Source organism: Notolepis coatsorum (assembly GCF_963971535.1).
Source record: "Notolepis coatsorum genome assembly, chromosome: 5".
Classification (NCBI taxonomy): Eukaryota; Metazoa; Chordata; class Actinopteri; order Aulopiformes; family Paralepididae; genus Notolepis; species Notolepis coatsorum.
In genome coordinates this window covers 147,500,776-147,522,595 of record NC_140169.1, presented here as the reverse complement: position 1 = coordinate 147,522,595, position 21,820 = coordinate 147,500,776, and the positions used below count along the sequence as shown (strand labels likewise).

At 46.0% G+C, this 21,820-nt stretch overlaps 1 protein-coding gene across 1 annotated transcript in view; it reads right to left on the bottom strand.

Moving 5' to 3' along the window:
- Positions 1-21,820, bottom strand: part of LOC311228414 (phosphatidate phosphatase LPIN1-like) — a gene marked incomplete at its 3' end in the record, with an annotated part of 47,878 nt that overhangs the window by 2,509 nt on the left and 23,549 nt on the right. Inside the window, 12 exon segments of the mRNA XM_084314322.1 lie at positions 4,106-4,192; positions 8,259-8,326; positions 8,332-8,406; positions 9,223-9,361; positions 10,240-10,307; positions 10,607-10,699; positions 13,730-13,799; positions 14,733-14,826; positions 16,386-16,588; positions 17,138-17,228; positions 19,244-19,658; positions 20,425-20,530. Of these exon segments, the coding sequence (XP_084170448.1) occupies positions 4,106-4,192; positions 8,259-8,326; positions 8,332-8,406; positions 9,223-9,361; positions 10,240-10,307; positions 10,607-10,699; positions 13,730-13,799; positions 14,733-14,826; positions 16,386-16,588; positions 17,138-17,228; positions 19,244-19,658; positions 20,425-20,530 (1,509 nt within the window).

The following is a 21,820-nucleotide window of genomic DNA, read 5'->3' as shown; positions in this document are numbered from 1 at the left end:
AGGAAGGAAGGAAGGAAGGAAGGGAGGAAGGAGGAAGGGAGGAAGGGAGTAAGGGAGGAAGGAGGAATGGATAAAGGAGGAGGGAGGAAGGAGGAAGGAAGGAAGGAAGGAAGGAAGGAAGGAAGGAAGGAAGGAAGGAAGGAAGGAAGGAAGGAAGGAAGGAAGGAAGGAAGGAAGGAAGGAAGGAAGGAAGGAAGGGAGGAAGAGAGTAAGGGAGGAAGGGAGGAAGGAGGAATGGATAGAGGAGGAGGGAGGAAGGAAGGAAGGAAGGAAGGAAGGAAGGAAGGAAGGAAGGAAGGAAGGAAGGAAGGAAGGAAGGAAGGAAGGAAGGAAGGAAGGGAGGAGGGAGAGGAGTAAGGGAGGAAGGAAGGAAGGAAGGAAGGAAGGAAGAGAGGAAGAAGGAGGAAGGAAGGGAGGAAGGGAGTAAGGGAGGAAGGAGGAATGGATAAAGGAGGGAGGAAGGAAGGAAGGAAGGAAGGAAGGAAGGAAGGAAGGAAGGAAGGAAGGAAGGAAGGAAGGAAGGAAGGAAGGAAGGAAGGAAGGAAGGAAGGAAGGAAGGAAGGAAGGAAGGGAAGGAAGGAAGGAAGGAAGGAAGGAAGGAAGGGAGGAAGAGAGGAAGAGAGAGAGGAAGGAAGGAAGGAAGTAAGGGAGGAAGGGAGGAAGGGAGAAGGAGGAAGGAAGGAAGGAAGGAAGGAAGGAAGGAAGGAAGGAAGGAAGGAGGGAGGGAGTAAGGAGGAAGGAAGGAAGGGAGGAAGAGAGGAAGAGAGGAAGAGAGGAAGGAAGGAAGGAAGGAAGTAAGGGAGGAAGGGAGGAAGGGAGGAAGGAAGGAAGGAAGGAAGGAAGGAAGGAAGGAAGGAAGTAAGGGAGGAAGGGAGGAAGGAAGGAAGGAAGGAAGGAAGGAAGGAAGGAAGGAAGGAAGGAAGGAAGGAAGGAAGGAAGGAAGGAAGGAGAGGAAGAAGGAAGGAAGGAGGAAGGGAGAAGGGAGGAAGGGAGTAAGGAGGAAGGAGGAAGGATAAGGAGGAGGGAGGAAGGAAGGAAGGAAGGAAGGAAGGAAGGAAGGAAGGAAGGAAGAGAGGAAGAAAGGAAGGAAGGAAGTAAGGGAGGAAGGGAGGAAGGAGGAGGAGGAGGAAGGAAGGAAGGAAGGAAGGAAGGAAGGAAGGAAGGAAGAAGGAAGGAAGGAAGGAAGGAGGGAGGAAGAAGAGAGGAAGAAGGAAGGAAGGGAGGAAGGGAGGTAAGGAGGAAGGGAGTAAGGGAGGAAGGAGGAATGGATAAGGAGGAGGGAGGAAGGAAGGAAGGAAGGAAGGAAGGAAGGAAGGAAGGAAGGAAGGAAGGAAGGAAGGAAGGAGGAAGGAAGAAGGAAGGGAGAAGGAAGGAAGGAGGAGGAAGGAAGGAAGGAAGGAAGGAGGAGGAAGGAAGGAGGAAGGGGAAGGAGGAAGGAGGAAGGAGGAAGGAAGGGAGGGAGGAGGAAGGAAGGAAGGAAGGAAGGAAGGAAGGAAGGAAGGAAGGAAGAAGGAAGGAAGGAAGGAAGGAGGAAGGAAGAAGGAAGGAAGGAAGGTAAGGGAGGAAGGAAGGAAGGAAGGAAGGAAGGAAGGAATGAAGGAAGAGAGGAAGAAAGGAAGGAAGGAAGGAAGGAAGGGAGGAAGGAGGAAGGAAGGAAGGAAGGAAGGAAGGAAGGAAGGAAGGAAGGAAGGAAGGAAGGAAGGAAGGAAGGAAGGAAGAGAGGAAGAAGGAAGGAAGGAGGAAGGGAGGAAGGAAGGAAGGAAGGAAGGAAGGAAGGGAGGGAGGGAGTAAGGGAGGAAGGAAGGAAGGAAGGAAGGAAGGAAGGAAGGAAGGAAGAGAGGAAGAAAGGAAGGAAGGGAGGAAGGGAGTAAGGGAGGAAGGAGGAATGGATAAAGGAGGAGGGAGGAAGGAAGGAAGGAAGGAAGGAAGGAAGGAAGGAAGGAAGGAAGGAAGGAAGGAAGGAAGGAAGGAAGGAAGAAGGAAGGAAGGGAAGAAGAAGAAAGGAAGAAGGAAGGAAGGAAGGAAGGAAGGAAGGAAGGAAGGAAGGAAGGAAGGAAGGAAGGAAGGAGGAAGAGAGGAAGAGGAAGGAAGGAAGGAAGGAAGGAAGGAAGGAAGGAAGGAAGGAAGGAAGGAAGGAAGGAAGGAAGGGAGGAAGGAAGGAAGGGAGGAAGGGAGGAAGGAGGAATGGATAGAGGAGGAGGGGAAGGAAGGAAGGAAGGAAGGAAGGAAGGAAGGAAGGAGGAAGGAAGGAAGGAAGGAAGGAAGGAAGGAAGGAAGGAAGGAAGAGAGAAGAAAGGAAGGAAGAAAGGAAGGAAGGAAGGAAGGAAGGAAGGAAGGAAGGAAGGAAGGAAGGGAGGAAGAGAGGAAGAGAGGAAGAGAGGAAGGAAGGAAGGAAGGAAGGAAGGAAGGAAGGAAGGAAGGAAGGAAGGAAGGAAGGAAGGAAGGAAGGAAGGGAGGAAGGAAGGAAGGGAGGAAGGAAGAGAGGAAGAAAGGAAGGAGAAAGGAAGGAGGAAGGAAGGAAGGAAGAGGAAGGAAGGAAGGAAGGAAGGAAGGAAGGAAGGGAGGAAGAGAGGAAGGAGAGAGGAAGAGAGGAAGGAAGGAAGGAAGGAAGGAAGGAAGGAAGGAAGGAAGGAAGGAAGAAGGAAGGAAGGAAGGAAGGAAGGAAGGAAGGAAGGAAGGAAGGAAGGAAGGAAGGAAGGAAGGAGGAAGGAAGGAAGGAAGGAGGAAGGAAGGAGGAGGAGAGGAAGAGGAAGAGAGGAAGAGAGGAAGAGAGGAAGGAAGGAAGGAAGGAAGGAAGGAAGGAAGGAAGGAAGGAAGGAAGGAAGGATAGTGATTAGCATCATCAACCATTTAACCTGGCACCAACAACAGGGAGGTGTAGTGGTTACGTCATTGCTGTTTCCCGCGCGGTCCACCCTCCTTGAAATTGCAATGTATTTCCAATGGACCCCTTTCTAATTGTCTCGTTTAAAACAAATAAAGCATGAACATTGGCACGTGTACCTTTCTGTGTGCATTCATCCTCAATCTATAGCTCAACATGAAACAATTTCACAATTAATTTCGTTCACTGAGGAACTACACTTCACTTTGGTGCTGCTGACTGACGTCACCACAGACGACAGCACTGAACGACTGATTAAAAACCTTATAACTAACTTTATTTAAAAAATGCTTAAACAATAATGTCAGTGATAGAAGGGAACTAATTTTGTGCAAAAATGGAAAGCTTGCCAATGTTCATGAGGCAGAATTATTACAATAGCCGATAATACATTTTCCCAATGATAAATCCCTATAAGGGTGGACAGCACGGGAAACTAAAGTGACGTCAGACTACACCTCCCTATAGAGAGCATGATAATATTGAGTGTGGTATAAACAGTGCTTACTTTGTGGTAGAGTTAGTGTGGTATAAACAGTGCTTACTTTGTGGTAGAGTTAGTGTGGTCTAAACAGTACTTACTTTGTGGTAGAGTTAGTGTGGTATAAACAGTGCTTACTTTGTGGTAGAGTTAGTGTGGTATAAACAGTGTAGAGTTAGTGTGGTATAAACAGTGCTTACTTTGTGGTAGAGTTAGTGTGGTATAAACAGTGCTTACTTTGTGGTAGAGTTAGTATAAACAGTGCTTACTTTGTGGTAGAGTTAGTGTGGTATAAACAGTGCTTACTTTGTGGTAGAGTTAGTATAAACAGTGCTTACTTTGTGGTAGAGTTAGTGTGGTATAAACAGTGCTTACTTTGTGGTAGAGTTAGTATAAACAGTGCTTACTTTGTGGTAGAGTTAGTGTGGTATAAACAGTGCTTACTTTGTGGTAGCGTTAGTGTGGTATAAACAGTGCTTACTTTGTGGTAGAGTTAGTGTGGTATAAACAGTGCTTACTTTGTGGTAGAGTTAGTGTGGTATAAACAGTGCTTACTTTGTGGTAGAGTTAGTGTGGTATAAACAGTGCTTACTTTGTGGTAGAGTTAGTGTGGTATAAACAGTGCTTACTTTGTGGTAGAGTTAGTGTGGTATAAACAGTGCTTACTTTGTGGTAGAGTTAGTGTGGTATAAACAGTGCTTACTTTGTGGTAGAGTTAGTGTGGTATAAACAGTGCTTACTGGCTGACTTTGTGGTAGAGGTGGGCGATTCCCTGGTGGGTCCAGTCCTTCCCCAGGGTGGGCAGGATGTGACCTAACGTATCCGACCTGAGGAGGGGAGAGAAGAGGGGAGGGGAGAGGAGAAGAGTAGAGAAGAGGGGAGAAGAGAAGAGAAGAGAAGAGAAGAGAAGAGAAGAGAAGAGGGGAGGTGAAAAGAGAAGAGAAGAGGGGAGGGGAAAAGAGAAGAGGGGAGGGGAAGAGAGAAAGAGAAGAGGGGAGGGGAAGAGAGAAAGAGAAGAGAAGAGGGGAGGGGAAAAGAAAAGAAAAGAGAAGAGGGGAGGGGAAGAGAGAAAGAGAAGAGGGGAGGGGAGGGGAGGGGAGAGAAGAGGGGAGGGGAGAAGAGAAGAGGGGAGGGGAGCGGAAAAGAGAAGAGAAGAGAAGAGAAGAGAAGAGAAGAGAAGAGGGGAGGGGCGGAGAGAGAAGAGAAGAGGGGAGGGGAGAGAAGAGGGGAGGGGAGAAGAGGACAAACATTGACAAGTTAAGCACTTTGAACTGCAACCTCTGTATGAAAAGTGCTATACAAATAAAGTTATTATTATTATTAAGTTTAAGTTTGTTTTTATTTGTCATATATAATGTACATGTACTCTACAGTGAAATGCTTGGTTCTGTATGAGCCCCTGAGAATGTGCTTCATACAGTAAAAAGGTAGTAAAATAGGAATAACACTATACAATATACAATATACAAGCAGGACACGTGAGTATTTTGTGTCCTAAAACATTAAAATATCACCAAGGAAATACACAGTTATAATTTAGTAGGCATAAATTAGTCATTTAGACATGGTACACACATACAGGCAGGGACAGACAGAGAACACAGACAAGATGAGTGAATGAATGAAAACTTTATTTAACAGATTGCAGAATGGGTACAATACAGTATGGCTCAATACACACAAGTGTTAAGGGGATGCAGACCAGAGAAAGACGTTTGTCTTGTTTACATCAGGGTCCCTGTTAGGATTAGGAGAGGAGAACCCAATATGCAGACCGGGAAGAGAGGAGGCAGAGACGGCAGGGTAACGTGGAATATATATAGGCTTTACTTGGACGACGAAACGATACAAAACGGAACATACAATGGCTCAGCCGAGCTGGCTCTAATACAAAACAACACTGAAGGACACGGGAAAACAAAGCGGAACGAAAACGGAATACATGAACTAAACGGAATACAAGAACTACTTACAACACTCAATAACATGAAGCAAGGCACGGGAGAGGAACGACGGGCAAGGGAACACGGAGGTAAGTGAAGGTAACAAGGAGGGTACTGGAGACAATGGAAGTGATGACAAACCCACACTTAAATACACAGACTAATTGTAACGAGCAACACCTGGTAGAAGCCAGGCAACAACATAGAATACAAAATCAGAACACACTAGGAATAACCTAACCTAGACACAAAAGGCATAATCACACATAACAACCAGACAGGGAGATGACATCAAACAAAGACAGGGATGGCCCAAGATAATAAATAACTAGAGATAAAGTCTATAATCTTGAACCAAACCAAGATGGCCGCCTGCACCATCAGGCTACTCTGGCCACTAGAGGGAGGTAGGGGATCAGGTAGAAGACCACTCTCAGGAGGGAGGAAATGTCCAATGTCATTCTCATAACCGGCCCAGCAAGGGCTGGCCCTGGGGACGTTACAGGTCCCCCATTTTCAATTCATAGTGACATTTATGACATACACAACATACATGACATCATGTGGGGCGGCTTTGGCTCAGGGGTAGAGCAGGTCGTCCAATGATCGAAGGGTTGGTGGTTCGAATCCCGCTCAAGCCCATGTCCATCCCATCGCCGTTGTGTCCTTGGGCAAGACACTTAACCTACTTGCCTCGTATGAATGTGTATGCATGTGAATGATTGTTGGTGGTGGTCGGAGGGGCCGTAGGCGATGATTATTCGCCACGCTTCCGTGAGTCTGCCTCAGGGCAGCTCTGGCTGCAATTGTAGCTTACCACCACCGGTATTACTGTGTATGAACGAATAATGGACTCTGTGAAGCGCTCTGGGTGTCATGAAGAGCGCTATATAAATCCAAGCCATTATTATTATTATTATTATGACATTTATGGCATAGGGACATACATGACATACAGGTATATAGTACTGTTACATTTGAGCCATATATGATATGCAAATATACAGTACTGTTACCCATAGATCCTAACAGAGAATATATACATATGATGGGGAGGAGACTGTACATTAGGAGGGGGTGGGTGGGTGGGAGAGAAATATACATACGGTGGGGAGAGAATATATACATACGGTGGGGAGGAGACTGTACATTAGGAGGGGGTGGGTGGGTCGGAGAGAAATATACATACGGTGGGGAGAGAATATATACATACGGTGGGGAGGAGACTGTGGGGGTGGGGGGGTTTGGACATTTACGGTGGCCAGTTTCGAATTGCAGCCTCCCGTAGGTGCTCTTTAAGAGCGGTTTTAAATGTGGGTAGGGATTCACATTCCTTTACAGCTTTGGGTAGGGCGTTCCACATTGATGTGGCATAATTGCGAAACGTGTTTAGTCCCTTGTTTGAGCTGAATCTGGGTTTAACATTGAATTGAATACTTTTTTTTGAATAGAATACTTTATTTTGACACAAATCGTATGACAAAAAAAAAAAACATTTTAAAAGACAAGACAATAACAGTGTCAATAACGCTGGTCAAAAATGAAAAAAAAACATGATTTGTTGAGCTCCCTCTGGTGTTGTGGTCGTGGTATTCACTGACCTTTGGGAAGTATTTTGACATGTACATGGGTACCTTGGTCGTGTAGTGTATCTTGTAGACCAGGCCCATTGCAAGTTGCTGTACTCTGTCGTCTACTCTAAGCCATCCTAGGTTGTCAAAGTGGGCAGGGGTGAGGTGGGTTCTAGGGGTAAGGTCAAGTAGAAGTCTGACCAGTTTCTTTTGTGATGTTTGTAATCTTGTTTTTAGCGCCTTTGAGGTGCTTTGGTACCATGAGGTGCAAGCATAGTCGTAGTACCCTTGAATGAGTGCTCCTGCCAGAGTCTTCAGTGTATTCTTGTTTACCAGAGAGGAGATCCGGTACAGGAATCTAGTTCGTTGGTTGACTTTTTTGATTACATTGGATGCCATTTTGTCACAGGAAAGATTAGCCTCTAGGATGGAACCCAGGTAGGTAATTTCATCTTTCCTTGTGACAATATTGTCACCCACTGTAACTGAGAAGCCGTCGGTCTTGCTGAGTTTGTTATTTGAACCGAAGAGAATGGACTCTGTTTTACCCAGGTGTAATGATAGTTTGTTATCAGCAAGCCAGGTGCAGATTCTACCGAGTTCTGAGCTGAGGGTTTTTTCAACCTGTAACTTGTTCTTGTCAGAGACCAGCAGGGCTGAGTCGTCCGCGAACAAGAACAAGTTGCAGTCACAATGTCATTTGCATAAATTAGGAACAGTAGAGGTCCTAGTATGCTTCCTTGTGGAACACCACAGCTCACTGGGAGGGGGGGGGGGTAGGGTACCGTTTACCTCCACCATCTGTTCTCTCCCCTCAAGGTAGGATTGCATCCAGCTCACTGATAAGACTATCAAAACCAATTGCTTTTAGCTTGTCAATCAGAATGGAGTGATTGACAGTGTCGAAGGCCTTTTGTAGGTCCAGCATGACCATGCCGCAGTATTTGCCCACGTCCACCTCGTTTGATGTGGTCGTTCAAATAGAGAAGGCATGCGTCAGTGGAGTGGGATGTTCTGAAGCCAGATCGGAATTTAGATTTTTTTCCGCTAGGTACTTTTCGACCTGTTCGTAGACTATTTTCTCCATGACTTTCGAGATGGAGGTAAGAATAGAAACAGGGCGGTAGTTGCCTGGGTCTAATTTGCTGCCCTTTTTGTGCAGAGGGGTCACTCTCGCAATTTTGAAGTCCTTGGGACGTGTCCCTGTTTTATGGAGAGGTTCTCGTACACTACATAAACATGCTTCCTTGTTGTTGGCTAAATGTCCGGTAATCTCAAGTTTTATGTGAAGGAAAACACACTCTCTCTCCCTCTGTACCAACCCCCCTCCCTTGCCCCCTCCCTAACTCTCTATCCCAGTCTTTCTGTCTTGCCCCTACCTGGTGATGGTTCCGTCGATGTCAGAGATGACTATCTTGTCATCCCAGTTCCACAGGTAGATGGTTCCCTGCAGCGACACGTCCCCTGGTACTGAGTGGTGACGCTGACACCACGTCCGTTAGGGCCCTCCTGCAGCTGGAGGGACAGCTGGGGGGAGGGGGAGGGAGAGGGGGGAGAGGGGGAGGGGAGAGAGGGGGGAGAGGGGGGGGGGAGCGGGAGAGGGGGGGGGGAGAGAGGGAGACAGAGAGGGGGGGGGGGAGCGGGAGAGGGGGGGGGGAGAGAGGGGGGAGAGGGGGGGGAGCGGGAGAGGGGGGGGAGAGGGGGAGGGGGAGAGAGGGGGGAGAGGGGAGAGGGGGGGGGGGGGAGAGGGGGGAGAGGGGGGAGGGGAGAGAGGGAGACGGAGAGGGGGGGGGGGGAAGGAGGGGAGAGGGGGAGGGAGAGAGGGAGACAGAGAGGGGGGAGGGGGGGAAGGGGGGGAGAGGGGGGGGGAGAGAGACAGAGAGGGGGAGGGGAGAGAGGGAGACAGAGAGGGGGGGGGAGAGGGGGGAGAGGTGGGAGGGAGAGAGGGAGAGAGAGGGAGAGAGAGAGAGAGAGAGAGAGAGAGAGAGAGAGAGAGAGAGAGAGAGAGAGAGAGAGAGAGAGGTAAAGAATAAAAGACAGGAAATAATAAAAAAAAAAAAAAGAGAAGAGAGAATAACATTATTGACTGCCGATATGTCTTGGGAATGTGGGAGTTTATTTACCCTTTCACTGCCACACTACCAAAGGGTTAACCCTTTCACTGCGACAATACAGAAGGTGAACCCTTTCACTGCCACACGACAAAGGGTTAAACCCTTTCACTACCACACCACAGACGGGTAGTAAATAGTCTGTAGTCTGTAGTGTGGCAGTGAAGGGGTTAACAGTCTGTAGTGCGGCAGTGAAAGGGTTAAACACAGAAGCGTAAACTCGTCTCCTCACCAGCTGCTCCGAGGCCAGGCGCAGCGTCTTCTTGTAAGACACGCCCCCTGGCGCCAGCGAGGGCTCCGACTGGACGGACGGAGAGCTCTGATTGGCTGTCCTGTGTTCGTCGTCGCTGGAGGACGACTCCTCTCCGTGCCTGGAACCAGACGGGTCTCCTTTGAAATGTTTTATCTCGTGACTGTCGGGAACTAGGCTACACTGGCACACCCACTCCCAGTGAATGACGCTAGGCTGCAGTGCGGCTGTTCCCTAATAATAAGCCTAATTCATGCACAGAGAAGAAAAGGGCGTGTACTGTATCTGCTCGTCTAACTCCGGGGTAGATGGAGAATAAGCTACTTTCCCAAAAGGTTGTTCCATGTTCCTTTAACCACCACAACCTGCTCAGACTACAACGTATGACGTATATCGTGCCAGTTAGGGTACAGACCCCCACTGGGACCGTGCGTATACCGTTTATTTTCTCATATTTTGTATATTCAGATCAAATTCTATTGCCTATATTTATGTCTTTCTGCATTCCCCTTCCACGTGCTGCTATGATGCCCACATTACCATACCTGTACCCCCCCTCCCACGTGCTGCTATGAGGCCCACATTACCATACCTGTACCCCCCCTCCCACGTGCTGCTATGAGGCCCACATTACCATACCTGTACCCCCCCTCCCACGTGCTGCTATGAGGCCCACATTACCATACCTGTACCCCCCCTCCCACATGCTGCTATGATGCCCACATTACCACACCTGTACCCCCCCTCCCACGTGCTGCTATGAGGCCCACATTACCACACCTGTACCCCCCCTCCCACGTGCTGCTATGAGGCCCACATTACCACACCTGTACCCCCCCTCCCACGTGCTGCTATGAGGCCCACATTACCCCAAAGGGGGATCAATAAAAAAAATGTATCTTATCAAGTCACTATGCAAACCAGCTACTTTGATGCTCTCTTGTTGAACCAGAGAAACACCTGATGGTCCAGGTTCAGGTGTTGTTGTTTGTTTCCTACCTGTTGATGGCAGCCATGTTTCCAGCTTGGTCCGCGGGGCCACAGGCACCGAGCTCAGAGGCTGCGTCCTGCAGGAGAGGAGATGCTGTTGACACGGCCCATGTCACAGTACTGTATATCTGTATGTCATGTATGTCATAAAGGGCCACAGGCACCGAGCTCAGAGGCTGCGTCCTGCAGGAGAGGAGATGCTGTTGACACGGCCCATGTCACAGTACTGTATATCTGTATGTCATGTATGTCATAAATGTCATTATGAATTGAAAATGGGGGACCCTGATGTAAACGAGACGAAAGTCTTTCTCTGGTCTGCATCCCCTTAACAATTGTATGTATTGTATGTATATGTCTACTGTATGTGTCTCACTGCTCCAGAGACGCTGTATCTTCCTCTCCAGCTGAACCACCACCTCCCTCCCTTCTTTGGCATCTTCTCCTTAATGATGTTCTCCACGGTAACCTGGAGCACACACACACACACACACACACACACACACACACACACACACACACACACACACACACCACACACCACACACCACACACCACACACCACACACCACACACACACACACACACACACACACACACACACACACACACACACACACACACACACACATAAAACACAAACACAAAAAAACACAAACACACAAAAACACACTTAAATTAAAGAACTGAGGTCAAAACAGACTGTAAATGAACTAAGGAAAACAGAACAACAACAACAATGATTGTTTGATTGGGGAAACAGAAAAGTGAGCGAGCGAGTGACTGAGTGAGAGGATGTAGAGACAGCAGTCTGACAGATGGGCGGAGGGGAGGGTGACTTGGAGAGAGAGAGAGAGGAGATGGAGGTATAGAAAAGATACAGATAAAGAGAAAGTTAAAAAGATGGAAAGAGCAAGGGAGAGATGGTGAAAGAAAATGAGAGGGAGAGCAGAAGGAGAGAGGGAGAGAGGAAGTAAAGAGGGATATAGATAGGGAGGGAGAGAGAGAGAAAGAAAGAAAGAAAGAGAGAAAAAGAGAGATAGAGACAGAGAGAGAGACAGAGATACAGAGAGAGAGAGACAGACAGACAGACAGACACACATGAGAGAGAGAAAGAGAGAGAGACAGACAGACAGACACACATGAGAGAGAGATAGAAAGAGAGAGAGAAGGACAGACAGACAGACATACACACATGAGAGAGAGAGAGAGCGATAGAGAGAAACAGAGAGATAGAGATAAGAGAGAGACAGAGAGAGAAAGCAATGAATGAAATAATAGGGGGAGAAAAGAGACACTGGTCTTTCTGACGTACAGAATTGTATCCAAATACACCAGTTAGACAGCAGAGAAGGAACTCCAAGGCTGAATACACATAACTAAGACAAGAGTACTGCAGGACAGATGGATGGATGGATGGATGAGGGGAGGGAAGGGGTGAGAGAACAGAGGGGGGAGAGAACAGAGGGGGGAGAGAAAGTTTAACTTGACGTGTTTAAGTGGAACAGACTTAGTTGTAAGTGGGGTTTGGGGGGAAAGTGCATCAGTGTAACACACACACAAGCCAATAGGACACAAGAGTGACAAAGAGAGTTCAGGGACTAACCAATCAAGCTACAGATATGCTTTCTACATTTAAAATCAACAATTAGAAAAGTGGCTTGCTTCTACGACCAGAAGCAGTATGCTGCGTCTTCCAAGGGTCTGGTGTGACAATGTCTCTCACGCTTTTAGTTTGTGGCCCCTAGAAAACCACAGAGGGAAGCCTGCAGAACTCCAGATTTGTTTTTTTTATCCACTTTTTCTCCTCTTTTTCTATTTTTCTCCCATCCCAATTCCATTGTGCCAATTCTTCCCTCCCCTGTCTTGAACGTTGCTCGCATATGCCCCCCACTGGCCGGTTGTAGGGAGGATAGAAGCCTTGCATCACGTGTCCCCTCCGGTACACGAGGAGGCAGCCTGTCACATCTTTTCACCTGCCAGCGCGGACTCTCATTGGCGAGGAGTAACATGTGGGAGGCTCACACTACCCCCGCCATTTCCTGTCTCTGCTGTGCAGGCGTCTCCAACCGACCTGTAGGAGTCGCTGTCCACAACGTCCAGACACCTGCTGACTCTGCCAATTGAGTTAGTATGACGACTGGCCCAAGCCGGAGGCAACGCCGACAGCCGGAGTCGAACCCGGTGTCTCTTGTGTTGGTGACGAGCGCAATCTCCGCTGCGCCACCCAGCCGCCCTGAACTCCAGAACTATTAGGAATGTCTGAGTGTGTTCGACTCTTAACCACCAAAACCCACACGGACTACAACGTATGACGTATCATCACGGTTAGGGTGCCTCGTGTATACTGTTTATTTTTACTCGTAGTACGTATATATATTCAGATTCTAATTCTTTATTGCCTATATTTATTGTAACATATAATATAACCGATAGGGCATACAGACCCTCATCTGCACCTTTGTTTACACAGTTTATTTTTCTCATATTTTTATTTTTATATTCAGATCCAATTTTATTGCCTATATTTATGTCTTTGTACTATTACCCTGCCCATACCTCCCCTCCCCCCTGCTGCTATGATGCCAGCATTTCCCCAATGTGATAAGATATTCCTATCTCATCTATTCGCAAACCCCTCAACATGGTCAATCTTAGATATAGTGGAAGATGAGTAACTCACTAGGTTTGCGAAATGTTACACTGTCCTGTCTTAGAGGGGAGGACTGTATGTATGACAGGTATGCATTTACAATGCAGTACCAGTTTCAACCAGGAGAGGGTGTAGTAACCCTTGGGTACACAAATGTAGTACAACTATGCAGTCTATACAAATTGTATACTGACCACTGTGTTCAGATTCAGAGCTTTATTTGCCACATGGAAGCAATACAATCATACAGTTTTCATACAAAATCATAAATACCGTTCCATCATGGGCAAAATGAGCAGGAAGAAGAATAATTCTTATAGTTACCTTTACCTGCCCCCTATTCCTAAACTATTCCTAATCACTTGATGGTCGGCATACAACCTAATTTACACAAAATAATAATTCATACCATATACAAAGAAACAAACAATCCACAGATTAAACTAAAACAATAATAATAATAATAATAATAATAATAATAATAATAATAATAATAATAATAATAATAATAATAATAATAATAATAATAATAATAATAATAATAATAATAATAAAGAAAAGAAAATATCTCACTATTCAGATTCACATTTGAATTTCATACTGACGGTTACATTTTTTTATAATTATATTTGTGTGTGTGTGTGTGTGTGTGTGTGTGTGTGTGTGTGTATGTGTGTGTGTGTGTATCGGTGTGTTGGTGTGTGTGTGTGTTTAATTACCTTTATTTTACCAGGTAGTCACTTGAGATCAAAGATCAAAGTGTATCGGTGTGTGTGTGTGTGTGTGTGTGTGTGTGTGTGTGTGTGTGTGTGTGTTGGTGTGTGATTGTGTGTGTGTATCCCTTACCTTGGGCAGGGGCTTCTGAAAGGCCTGCATCGCCAGCATAAGAGGAGCCGCCGTGTTCCAGTTATAGTACCTGGGGGGGGCGGGAACAAAACATGTTAACCCTTTCACTGCCACACTACAGAAGGATAACCCTTTCACTGCCACGCGACAAAGGGTTAACCCTTTCACTACCACACTACAGAAGGATAACCCTTTCACTACCACACTACAGAAAGATAACCCTTTCACTGCCACGCGACAAAGGGTTAACCCTTTCACTACCACACTACAGAAGGATAACCCTTTCACTGCCACACGACAAAGGGTTAACCTTTTCACTACCACACTACAGAAGGATAACCCTTTCACTGCCACACGACAAAGGGTTAACCTTTTCACTGCGACAATACAGAAGGATAACCCTTTCACTACCACACTACATAAGGTTAACCCTTTCACTACCACACTACCAAAGGGTTAACCCTTTCACTACCACACTACAGAAGGATAACCCTTTCACTGCCACGCGACAAAGGGTTAACCCTTTCACTACCACACTACAGAAGGATAACCCTTTCACTGCCATGCAACTGCCATTCCCAATGATAAATCCCTATACGGGTGGACCGCGCGGGAAACTACACCTCCCTATGGGTTGACTGTAATACACAGCGCTATTGGCTACCGTAAAAACTAATCAATATCCACGACAAATCCCTCCCTAGCTTCCTGTTTTTATAGGAAACGCATAAATATGTGGAATCAAATAGCATTCTGCTAGCCGTTTCATGGGGACTTTAATATCCATTTATAAACCTCTTCCCAAGCCAAAAATACTGTGTAGGCCTATAGTGTCTTAACTTTCACGCATTGAGTGATCCTACTGCAGTGTACCATAATCGCATCTTATCAAATATATCGTAGCGCTGCATTACAGATTTTGGAACAGCGTTTTGTCTGATTGAAATCGATTGCCAGGTGGTTTGAATGCGTGAGATTCTGAGAGAGCTGTTGGATATCGTACTTGGAACCGATCTTGACGACTAGATTGGGGTCGTCGATGATCGCAGGGTTCTCTGTAAATTGTTGGTAGGAGATGGCTCTCTCCTGGAACTGTTCTGTAAGAAACAAAGGAATAGTGAGTAAGCTTTGAAGTGTAGTCATAGCAATGCTTGTAATAATCAATATAAAAAGGAATATGTTTTATTTCATTATATTTCCTCAAAAAGACTCTATATTCATGGATTTGCATCAATGGGATATTAATTTATTTTCATCATTGACAAGATATATATAACTGAATCACATTCCTAAACCTAATATTAAAGTTTAGTTTTACAGATTAAAACATCAAGATATAGTTAATGGAGCTGTAAGTGATATGTTTTTGTTAAAATAAGTGTTAAGTAGTATCTTTACATTCCAGCAGCCATCACTGACAGAGTGTTTGGTCAGTAACATAGGTCTCCCAGTCCCTGCGCTCTGCTGTAAACTCCCCACTCTATCCAATCAGGAGAGAGAACTCCGGGAAGTGGGGCGTGGCTAACAGGAAAAACATGACGGCTTGCCCCTAAATGTTATCTTTTCCCACCAACGGTGGGAAAAAAATATGTTTGGCCTTTTAGGCAAGAAATAGGATATGCAATTACTGGATCTTAAATCATATTTTCATTTGCAATGCCGAGTTTGACAGGAGGTTAGTCCAAGTGCAAATATCACACCTTTAAAAAAAAATGCCGAAGGCTATGTTCACACTGCAAACCTTAGCGCTCAATTCTGATTATTGCTCAGATCTGATACATTTCTTTGTATTATTATTATTATTATTATTATTATTATTATTATTATTATTATTATTATTATTATTATTATTATTATTATTATTATTATTATTATTATTATTATTATTATTATTATTATTATTATTATTATTATTATTATTATTATTATTATTATTATTATTATTATTATTATTATTATTATTATTATTATTATTATTTTAAAATGTGGCCTATATCAGATTCCAGTGTGAACTCGTCAAGCTCCTGAACTGATACGCAAATGAACAATAAAGAAGATGGACGTCAGTTCTTTTATGACAAATGTCAATATAGAGTGACGTACAGGTAGCATGAAGGTCACATGATCAGACTGAGGTCGCATTGCTAAACAAATCACACCTGTATCTGACTCACCCGTCTTATTTCATAATACAACGTTTTCCGATTGGATGTTTGGATTAAACCAAGTGTATGCAGTGATGCTGAGCTTCCCAGCGGAACACAAGTTACTTAGCGTCACACAGGTGTGTTCTGCACGTTAATTAAGCTACGCAGAGCGCCGCCCTTTAGCTCGCTGACGTTAAGATCGCAGGAGCCGTCGGCCAACAAAGATGTTGTTTCAACAAATGTATTCACAGAATGGATTACCATCCAAATGATATTGAAGCCTCCCCTGACCAGTAACTAACTGCAGCAATATGCGCTACGTTATGCGTAAATGTGTGCTATGTGCCTAAAGTCAAGACCCGACAGCACTGAACCAGACATTTATTTTGGGAGCACATTTTTTGCATGATTAAAAAACGAAGGTTCGAACGTCCGTTCGAAAAACCCTGGCGAAGTTCGAAGCCCAAAAACAGGCTTCGGGGCCAGCTCTACTTCCCAGGGCCACGGACCTTTAGTGATCTCCCTGCTGTCGGTCAGTCCTCCACACAGGGAGATGGCCATCGTGGGCAGATCATCAGACATCTGGTCGCAGTAGCTGTCCACACCGCTGTCCCCTCCAGAGCTGACCGACAGCGGGGACAGGCTGGCGCTGCGCAGGAGGAGCCCCGGGTCCGAACAGGACCGGCCCGTCCCACCGCTGTCCCCTCCAGAGCTGACCGACAGCGGGGACAGGCTGGCGCTGCGCAGGAGGAGCCCCGGGTCCGAACAGGACCGGCCCGTCCCACCGCCGTCACTGTGGAGACCAGGGGGAGAAGCACGTCAGCACAGATTGAACACGTTCAGCAAGAGATTTGATTTGATTTGATCTTTTATTTATCTCGAACAACCATAAACACACAAACTTGAAATAACTAAAAATAACAAAAACTAAATTAAAAATAAAAATACTAAATAAAATACAAATACAAATAAAATTAAATATATCTTCCTAGACATGGAAGCAATTGTCAACATAGCTCAAGACAATGTGTTTGTGTGTTTGTGTGTGTGTGTGTGTGTGTGTGTGTACGTGTGTGTGTGTGTGTACATGTGTGTGTGCGTGTGTGTGTGTGTGTACATGTGTGTGTGCGTGTACACGCGTGTGTACGTGTGTGTGTGTGTGTGTACGTGTGTGTGTGCGTGTACATGTGTGTGTGCGTGTGTGTGTGTGTGTGTACGTGTGTGTGTGTGTGTACGTGTGTGTGTGCGTGTTCCCAGATACCTCTTAGGAAAGTACAGTGCTGCCACTTCAGGCTCCAGCTCTGTGATGTCATCCAGGTAGATTCCATCAGAGCCAAGATGGCGGCTCCTGCCTGCGGGGACATGGAGAGGTGTGTTAGATTCAGAGCCAAGATGGCGGCTCCTGCCTGCGGGTTGCTTTTACCAACGCGTTCGTGTTTCCGGGTTCCCGCTTTGCGCTCCGATTGGCCAGGTCATGTGACATGTGCGCCAATCGTGGGACGGCAAGTTCTGCGCCTATTTCCGGGTCGAACAGCCTGCAAACTACCTAACGCCTAGTTTATCACTGGTTAAGCTTAGGCGACTCTTTCACAGTTGGTTAAGGTTAGAGTTTGGAATCAGGGCAGGCGTTCTATCGCCCTGCTCTAAGACAAACTCTAACCTTAACCAACTTCGAAAGAGCGCCTAAGCTTAACCAGTGTAGAAACTTGCGGTCCTACGATTGGGCGTACATGTCACATGACCTGGCCAATCAGAGACGCGGAAACATGAACGCGTTGGTAAAAGCAATCAGGCTGCGGGCGTAAGGACAGGTGTGTTTGATTGAGTGCACATGTTTTTTCAGAATCAGGTACATATCAACAACAAATCTTGACGAGTCAAAATTTCAAGAAATTACATCTTTAAAGATTAGGCTACTCTGACAGGTCTCATATTGTACACAACAGTTAGTTATGTTTTACCTCTTTTGTGGAGGGGGGTTGTCTTTCATGTTAGCTATATTTTTTTGAGGGGGATACATTTAGCGCTGAGGGAGACGTGTCCCCTGTAACTCCCACTACATCTATGCCCAGGGGTGGAGCTTCCTATAGGTGACATAGGCGGTTGCCTAGAGCGCCACCCAGAGGGGGGGTGCCAAAAACTGTGCCCAGCAATTTTAGTTTTAATTCTTTAGTGTGCACTTTACATTTATTCTTAGCTTGTGTTCTTGTTTGTAATAAATAAAGGCCAGTACTTTACTTAGTGATGCATGATATATCGGCCGCCGGTATCGGTATCGGTCCGATATCAAGATAGGGCTGATATTAAAAAAAAAATAAAAAAAAAGAATTTAATACATTTTTTGGTCTTAAATAGTTTCAAAATATCAGTAATTTCTGAAAATAAGTTACAAAGTAAAAAAAATATGCGTTTTGGAAAATAGCTCTTTATTTGATTATCATAAAAAAGTGTTTTCTATACACAGATATCGACATCGGTAAATATCGGTATCGGCCAGAACAGCAATATTAATATCGGTTATCGTATCGGCCACAATTTTCACATCGGTGCATCACTAACTTTACTGTATAACTGTTTTTTTTGCAGTGGTGTAACACAATATGATCACCCATCAACCACTCAATAACAACGTATGCACTGTAATTATTATTATTATTCGGGTCCCCAATTATTATTAAGTGTCTTGGCTCGATCAGCAGGACTGGATCTGGACCAGATCTGTTGGAAACAATGACTGTTTCGTTTGAATAGGAGGACTGGCGTCACCACATCCACCAACACCAACCCTCCAGAACTAACCCCCACCACAGCCCCCACCAACTCCATCATGCCCAGTGATCTGACCCTGTGTGGCTTGCCCTTAGCTGTGACATCTTGTGAAAAGTGGCCACAACTGGATTGTCTCACTTGTGTCGGCTCATAAATTAAATTGTAATCTAATCTAATCTCTTAAATAGTCAAGACCTTGTGATAGTTTCAACAAATAAACATTAGGCTACAAAAAACTTAAAATCAATTGGCTGTAGTCTGGGACTTGGAAGCCCATGAAAAAGGAAACATTGATTGTGAATTATTTCGTTCTTATTATAAAACAAATCTGTTTCTGTCTATGGCTCATCCCTTATTGAAATGCAAATGCTTGGGAATATGATGTATTAACCCTTTCACTACCGCACTACCAAATGGTTAACCCTTTCACTGTGACAATACGGAAGGTTAACCCTTTCGCTGCCACACGACAAAGGGTAAACCCTTTCACTACCACACTACAGAGGGTTAACCTTCTGTAGTGTGGCAGTGAAAGGGTTAACAGAGTGGATGATGACGCCACACAAGATTGAATGGGGAACTGAGGGCAGAATATTACCTTTTCTCTTGGACGGCGAGTCTGTCTTGCTGAGCGGAGACTCCTCCAACTCTGACATCATCTGCGCTGCCTCCGCTCCGATTGGCTCCTCAGAGTTCATCACACAGGTACTCTCCGTCTCCTCGGCTGTCGGCTGAGACTCCGCCCTCGTGGGTTCAGACTCCGCCCTCGTGGGTTCAGACTCCGCCCCCCCGATGGTGACGACCGTTGTCACGCTGGCTGACGACATGGCTTCCTCCTCCCTGGGCATTGTGAGGCTGAGTGACGAGAACGTTCCGTGGTGTTCCGAGCACGTTGTTCCGTGGTGTTCCGAGGATGTTCTGTGGTGAATCACGCGGAAATGTGTGTTTTGCAAGATGGGGATGGACACGGGACAGACTGGCACTGGGTCAGGTTTCACAGGAAGAAAGGAAGGCTGGCCGAGGAGGGGAAGATAGAGGTCGTTTAAAGAGCATGTATTAAAAACACATTCCAACCACCTTGAAACACAATAGGGCAGAACATCTGATTCCAGGGCTAGAGGAGACAGGGGGGACTGAAACTCTAGTTCTTCCTAGTAGGCTATATGTGCTGTGTCTTTATTCTTTTATGTTTTTATGTCTTCCATCGAGGACCACCTTGGAAATACGTTTTTTAATTAATGCTTTTAGGTGATATCCTCAGGAATACAAATTGGTCATGATAATTACTTTTTATGATGCGTTTGTAATTTCCAAATAAAAATAAAATCAATACTTGTGTTGTCTGACCCTTAACCACTAAGTGTGTCTGACTCTTAACCACTGAGGGCGGGATCCACAAAGAATGGATTGCACGGTGCTAATTGCACCCTTACTTACAATTCACTATGAATTGAAAATGGGGGACCCTGATGTAAACAAGACGAAAGTCTTTCTCTGGTCTGCATCCCCTTAACAATTGTGTGTATTGAGCCGTACTGTATTGTACCCATTCTGCAATCTGTTAATAACATTTTCAATCAATGAATCAACCTAATTCACGTGTGTGTGTGTGTGTGTGTGTGTGTGGTGTGTGTGTGTGTGTGTGTGTGTGTGTGTGTGTGTGTGTGTGTGTGTGTGTGTGTGTGTGTGTGTGTGTGTGTGTGTGTGTGTGTGTCTGTGTCTGTGTCTGTGTCTGTGTCTGTGTGTGTGTGTGTGTGTGTGTGTGCGTGCTGTGGTTACCTTGGCGGCCTGTGGCAGTTCCCCCCAGGCCCAGAGCATGGCTGGGTTCTGATTGGTCAGCAGCTCAGAGTCGCTCTTGGGCGTCGTGGAGCGAGAGCCGCTGGGGCTGTGGGAGGAGGAGCTTACATTAACCCTTACTATCACACTACAGACGGTTAACCCTTACTACCACACTACAGAAGGTTAACCCTTACTATCACACTACAGACGGTTATATTTTGTATTGGCATCGCGTCCCGCTCTTATGCCATACCGAGATATACCTCATCTCATGTACCTATTGTACTCCATCAACGAATAAACCAAAATACACCCAGCACCTGCCAGGCCCCGCCCCTACTGCCGTACTATATTAGTACTGGGCATGGCCACCACTCACTCTTCCTCTATTTTCGTTTCCATCATAGCGGATGCAAGACGCCCTATGCAACTAGTTGATATGAAAAGTTTAGAGAAATTAGGTTTGAGTGCTTACCGAAGATTTGCCTACCCCTGAAATCTTCGCGGCATGTTCTGGCGGTTCTGCGACTCTGCAGCGGGATGCATTTTCGATGCATCTCAGCGTCGAGTTCTGTAGTCTCCTTGTCTTGTTGACGGCAGACAGAGGGACAGCGTGTGAGGTGTAGCTATCGAGCTACCTCGCATCTCGGTGGAAAGACTTATCAGTGACAACCAGGCACTGGGGCAACGTGTTAAGGAAATGGAGGGAGTGCAAGCTAGCTTCGGTGATAGCCTCGACTACCTACAACAAGACCTCAGCGATCATAGGAAAGACACAGAGGAGGAGATCTGCGGTCTGAGGGAAAAGCTGGACGAATTGGAAAACAGAGGGAGAAGAAAGAATCTGCGACTGGTGGGATTCCCAGAAGGTGTGGAGGGGAAAAGCTCTATCGATTTCCTACAGGAATGGCTCCCCAAAATACTGGAGCTGGACACCGGGCAAACCATTGAGATAGAGCGGGCTCACCGTACGCTCCAACGCCGTCCCGAAGAAGGCAGCCTCCCCCGAGCCATAGTGATCCAGCTACTCCGTTTCACCGATGTGACGAGAATCCTGGACGCGGCGTGGAAAAAGAAATCACTGGCATACGGTAATTCTACTATCAAGATCTTCAAGGATATGTCCACGGCCCTCTACAAGAAGAGAAAAGCCTTCATGCCGTTGAAGAAGAAGCTACACGAGAACAACGTATCCTTCAAGCCAGTACTCATATAACTCGGGTCGTTAACCCTTACTATCACACTACAGACGGTTAACCCTTTCACTACCACACTACAGACGGTTAACCCTTTCACTACCACACTACAGACGGTTAACCCTTACTATCACACTACAGACGGTTAACCCTTACTATCACACTACAGACGGTTAACCCTTTCACTACCACACTACAGA